The sequence below is a fragment of the Motacilla alba genome, chromosome 29 (genome assembly GCF_015832195.1).
Source record: "Motacilla alba alba isolate MOTALB_02 chromosome 29, Motacilla_alba_V1.0_pri, whole genome shotgun sequence".
NCBI lineage: Eukaryota > Metazoa > Chordata > Aves > Passeriformes > Motacillidae > Motacilla > Motacilla alba.
The window spans coordinates 1,918,147-1,923,659 of NC_052044.1; the positions used below are offsets into that span (position 1 = coordinate 1,918,147).

A 5,513-nucleotide genomic window follows, 5' to 3' on the forward strand; every position below is an offset into this window, starting at 1 on the left:
AAAAAAATCATTTCAAACCAGAAATAGAACAGGGGGAAAAAAAATCAGAAAAAAATCAGAGAAATCAGAAAAAAATCAGGAAAAAAAAAAAAAAAAGAAGTGTAAATAAAGCCAGGAAAAAATCAGGAGAAAATCAGGGGAAAATCAGAAGAAAACAGGGGAAAAAAACAGGAAAAAATCAGAAGAAAACAGGAAAAATCAGGAAAAATCAGAAAAAAAAGAGAAAAAAACCAGGAAAAATCAGGAAAATCAGGAAAAAATCAGAAAAAAACCAGGAAAAATCAGGAAAAAACCCAGAAAAAGTCCGACTGCAGGGGCGGATCCTGAGCTCGGGGGCCGCGGGGCGGCTCCGCGGGCGCGGCGCTCAGAGCAGGGGGTTCCCGGAGAAGAACTGCAGGCGGTCCCGGCTCAGCTTCTTCTCCTTCATGCGGCGGTTCTGGAACCAGATCTTGACCTGGCGGTCGCTGAGGTTCAGCAGCCGCGAGAGCTGCAGCCGCTTCTCCTTGTTGATGTAGACGTTGAAGAAGAACTCGCGCTCCAGCTCGCGGATCTGGAACTTGGAGTACGGGCAGCGCTTCTTGCGCGCCCGCGGAGCGCCTGCAACGGGACCGCGGCGTCAGGCGGGAGCGGGACCGGGAAAGAGCGGGAATTGGGGGGAAAGAGCGGGAATTGGGGGGAAAGAGCGGGAATTGGGGCGAAAGAGAGGGAAATTGGGGAAATGGGGGAAAGAGCGGGAATTGGGGGGAAAGAGAGGGAAATTGGGGAAATGGGGGAAAGAGCGGGAACGCGGGAAAGAGAGGGGAAAAATGGGGGGAAAGAGCGAGAAATTGGGGTGAAAATGGGGTGAAAGAGCCGGAAAGAGGGGTGAAAGAGCGGGAATTGGGGGGAAAGAGCGGGAATGGGGGAAAGAGTGGGGGAAAATGGGGTGAAAGAGCAGGAAAATGGGGTGAAAATGGGGTGAAAGAGCTGGAAAGCGGGGTGAAACAGTGGGGAATCGGGGTGAAACAGCGGGAAATCGGGGTGAAAGAGCGGGAAAATGGGGTGAAAGAGCGGGAAATCGGGGTGAAAGAGCGGGAAATCGGGGTGAAAGAGCGGGAAAATGGGGTGAAAGAGCGGGAAATTGGGGGGAAAGAGCGGGAAGGGGGAAAGAGCGGGAATTGGGGGAAAGAGTGGGGAAATGGGCTGGAAGAGCGGGAAAGAGGGGGGAAGAGCGGAAAATGGGGGGGAAGAGTGGGGAAATGGGGTGAAAGAGTGGGAAATTGGGGTGAAACGGGGGGAATTGGGGTGAAACAGCGGGAAATCGGGGTGAAAGAGCTGGAAATTGGGGTGAAAGAGAGGGAATTGGGGGGAAAGAGAGGGAATTGGGGGGAAATAGCGGGGGGAAAATGGGGTGAAAGAGCGGGAAAATGGGGATTGGGAATGGGAAGGGTCGGCCAAAAGAGCCGGGGAAATGTGGAATTATAAATGGGAAGGGTGGGCTAAAGATGGGATAAATATATTGAAAAAATAAGTAATTAAAAAAGGGATGGGGAGCCCCCAAAAGGGATAAATAGGCTGAATAAATAAGAAATTAAAAAAGAGATGGGTAGCCCAACAAACGGATAAATAGCCTGGAAAAATAAGTAATTTTAAAAGGGGTTGATAGGCCGGAAATGGGATAAATAGCCTGAAAAAATAAATGATTGTAAAAGGGATGGGTGGCCCCAAAAAGGGATAAATATACCGGGAAAATATGTGATTAAAAAAGGGAGGGGTGGCCCGAAAAAGGGATGAATTTCCTGAAAAAAAGAAATTATTCTAAAGTGGGTTGGTAGTCGGAAAATGGGATAAATAGCCTGAATAAATAAATTGTGTTAAAAGAGATGGGTAGCCCCAAAAAGGGATGGATAACCCCAAAAGGAATCAAGATCCCGAAAGGAATAAAGAAAAAAAAAATAACCCAAAAAGGAACAATTAACCCAAAAAAGGAAGAAATAACCCCAAAAGGAAGAAATAACCCCGAGAGGAATGAACACCCCAGAAGGAAGAAATTCCCCAGAAATTGATAGATACCCAAAAAATAATTAAAAACCCCAAAAGGAATAAATATCCCAGAAAATAATAAATACCCAAAAAAAGAATAAATACCCCAAAAGGAACAGATAACCCCAAAGGGAATTCATGCCCCAAAAGGAATAGGTACCCCGAAAAGAACAAATAACCCCAAAAGGAATAAATAACCGCGAAAAATGAAGAAATACCCCAAAAATGAATAAATATCCTGAAAGAATGAATAACCTCGAAAGGAATAATGACCCCAAAAGGAACAAATCGCCACAAAAAATGAACAAATCCCCCAAATTGATAAAATATCCCCGAAATGAGCGAATCCCCCGAAACTGATAAAATATCCCCGAAATGAGCGAATCCCCCGAAACTGATAAAATATCCCCGAAATGAGCGAATCCCCCGAAACTGATAAAATATCCCCGAAATGAGCGAATCCCCCGAAACTGATAAAATATCCCCGAAATGCGTGAATCGCCCGAAATGAACAAATCCCCCAAAATGAACAAATCCCCCAAAATGAGCGAATCCCACGAAATGACCGAATCCCCCAAAACTGAATAATTCCCCCAAACTGAACAAATCCCCCAAAACAGAACAAATCCCCCAAAACAGAACAAATCCCCCGCAATGACCGAATCCCCCCAAACGGAACAAATCCCCCGAAACGGAACAAATCCCCCCGAAATGAGCGAATCCCCCGCAAGGAGCGGATCCCCGGGCGGCGGGGCCGCGGCTGCAATCCGGGATTCCTGGGAGGGCTGCGCCGCTGGCCGCGCGGGTTTTGGGGAATTTTCCCAGCCCGAGCGGGGATTAAGGCGGATTTGGGGTTTTGAGAGCGGAGCCGCGCTCGGGGTGGGTTTAGGCGGGGTTTAGGGCCGGGATCGGGATCAAAGCGGGGCCGCTATCGGGCAGCCCGGCTCGGGCCGGGATTAGGGAGCAGAGCTCGGGTTCCGCACAAGGTTTTCATTAATTCCAGCCCTCGCCACACACGCGAGGGGGAATCAAAGCGGGAAATTCGGCACCGGGATGCGAGGAGGCGCCGGGGAGGGAAAACAGCCCCCCAAAAATCCCAACAGGGAAAAGAGCCGCAAAAAATCCCAACAGGGAAACAGCCCCCAAAAATCCCAACAGGGAAAAGAGCCCCCAAAAATCCCAACAGGGAAAAGAGCCCCAAAAAATCCCAACAGGGAAAGAGTACCCCCCAAAAAAAAAATCCCGAAAGGGAAAACAGCCCCCCAGAAAATCCCAAAAGGGAAAACAGCCCCAAAAAAACATCCTAAATGGGAAACAGCCCCAAAAAATCCCAACAGGGAAAACAGCCCCGAAAAATCCCAACAGGGAAAATATCCCCAGAAAGCATCCTAAAAGGCAGAACATCCCCCAAACATCCCAAAAGGCAAAACATGCCCGGAAAATCCCCAAACCCACCCCAAAACCGTCCCGGGTTCCCGGAGCGGCGCCGAGGCTGCCCGGGGAGCGGGAAATAAAAGAAAATCAAATGAAACCTCTAAACCAGCCTTTGAAAGGAAATTTCCGATGGAGTTTCGAGCCGATCCAAAGGGAAACCCTCTCCTGACAAAGCCCGGCTGGGGAGGCGAGCGCGCGCCCCGAAAAATCCGGGGAAATTCTCCTTTTCCCCCCAAATCCCGGCGATTCCTCCCGCAGCCCGCGGCCGCCCGGGCGCAGAGGGCTCGGCAGCGAGCTTTAATTAGGAATTAATTAAAAAAGCAGCCCCAAAGCGCGGGAAGCGCGGGGGAAGCCCGCGCGTTCTGCCCAATTGCCTCTCACCCTCGGCAACCCCGAGCCTTTAAAACGCCCGCCTAAGTTCATGATCAAAGTTAATATTTGTCACTCGGCCGCGCTTTTAAAATTTCACAGACTCCGCCGAGAGCCAGCAGCGGCGTGGCCGCGCTTAACATCCCGGCTTTACGTTTTCTTTTCCTTTTTTTTGTTCTCCCACAGCTTTTTTTTCCCTATTTTTTTTTTTTCCGCCATCGTAAAAAAAAAGGGAGAGAAAGAAGAAAGCGCTGCGGAGCTTCTCGTAAAATCCCGGCCGCGCTTATAAAACTGCACATAAAAAAGCTCGGCTCGCAAAGCCCGCCCGGGCTGGGCTCCCCCTTAGGCTCGGTCCCAAAGACCGCCCGGGCTGGGCTCCCCCTTAGGCTCGGTCCCAAAGACCGCCCGGGCTGGGCTCCCCGTTAGGCTCGCTCCCAAAGCGCTCCCCGTTAGGCTCGCTCCCAAAGACCGCTCTCCGTTAGGCTCCGCTCCCCAAGCCCGCTCCCCGCTAAGCCCCGCTCCCTGCTAAGTCCCGCTCCCCGTTAGGCTCGGCTCCCCGCTAAGCCCTGCTCCCCGCTAAGCCTCGTTCCCCGTTAATCCCCGCTCCCCGCTAGGCTCGGCTCCCCGTCAGGCTCCGCTCCCCGTTAGGTTCCGCTCCCCCCTAAGCCGCGCTCCCAAGCCCGCTCCCCGCTCAGCCCCGCTCCCCGTTAGGCTCGGCTCCCGTTAAGCCCGCTCCCCGTTAAGCCCCGCTCCCCGTTAAGCCCCGCTCCCGCTAGCGCGGCTCTACGCACTCTGAGCGCCGCTCTTGGAGCCCTCCTTGGCTCCGGGCGCGGAGTTCGCCGAGGCCGAGCCGGGGTTGGCGTTCTCCTCCTCCTCCTCCTCGTCGTCCTCCTCCTGCGCGTTGCCCTCCGCGCTCCTCTCGCCGTCCGCCCTGTCGGGCGCGCTCTCGGCCGCGCACAGCGCGGAGTTCTCGAAGAATCGATCGAAGCCCTGCGGCAGCACCGAGTTTTTGTTCACGCCGGGGTAAAACCCCGCGGGCGGCGGCGCGGCGGCGGCCGGCGCCGGGTGGTGGTGGTGGTGGTGGTGGTGGTGGTAGTTCTCGTTCTTCATCAGCACCTCGGCGGGCGGCAGGCACTCCCTGTGCATCAGCTCCTCCGCGGAGTAGCACGCCGCGTAATTCCCGCGCGGGTGCCATTTCCCCGAGGGCTCCAGCGCGTAGGGCACCTCGCGGGGCACCTGCGCCAGGTTGGCGCCGTACGGGTACGAGATCTGGCGGGCGGGGGCGAACGAGGGCACGGCCGGGAAGTCGGGCACGTAGTAGGTGCAGCTGGGCAGGTACAGGTTGCCCGCGCGGTCGCCGAAGTCGCCGCCGCCTCCGCCGGCGCGCTCCTTGCGCGTCTGCGAGGGGCAGAAGTTGCCCAGGTTCACCGAGTTGAACATGCTGGGCTGGCCCCGGCGCCGAGCAGGGGCTTTTTTTTGGGGTTTTGTTTTTTTATATATAAGCCGCGCTGCTCGGGGTTGAGAGTTTTTTTTTTTTTTTTTTAGTTTTTTTTTCTTTTTTTTTTTTTTTCCTTTTTTTTTTTTTTTTTTTTTTTTTTCTTTTTTTTTTTTTTTTTTTTTGAGCGGAGAGGGAGGGGGCCGAAACCGGCGCGGAGGGTGAAAAAAAAAAAAAAAAAAAAAAAGGGAAT

At 53.1% G+C, this 5,513-nt stretch overlaps 1 protein-coding gene across 1 annotated transcript; it reads right to left on the minus strand.

Moving 5' to 3' along the window:
• Window positions 1–364: 364 nt before the first annotated feature.
• HOXC11 (homeobox C11) lies at window positions 365–5,265 on the minus strand. The gene is made up of 2 exons (XM_038164314.1): window positions 4,617–5,265; window positions 365–597 (listed from the first exon to the last, which is right to left on the minus strand). Exons 1-2 carry the CDS (start codon window positions 5,263–5,265, stop codon window positions 365–367), a joined length of 882 nt encoding a protein of 293 aa, XP_038020242.1.
• Between the last annotated feature and the right edge of the window lie 248 nt (window positions 5,266–5,513).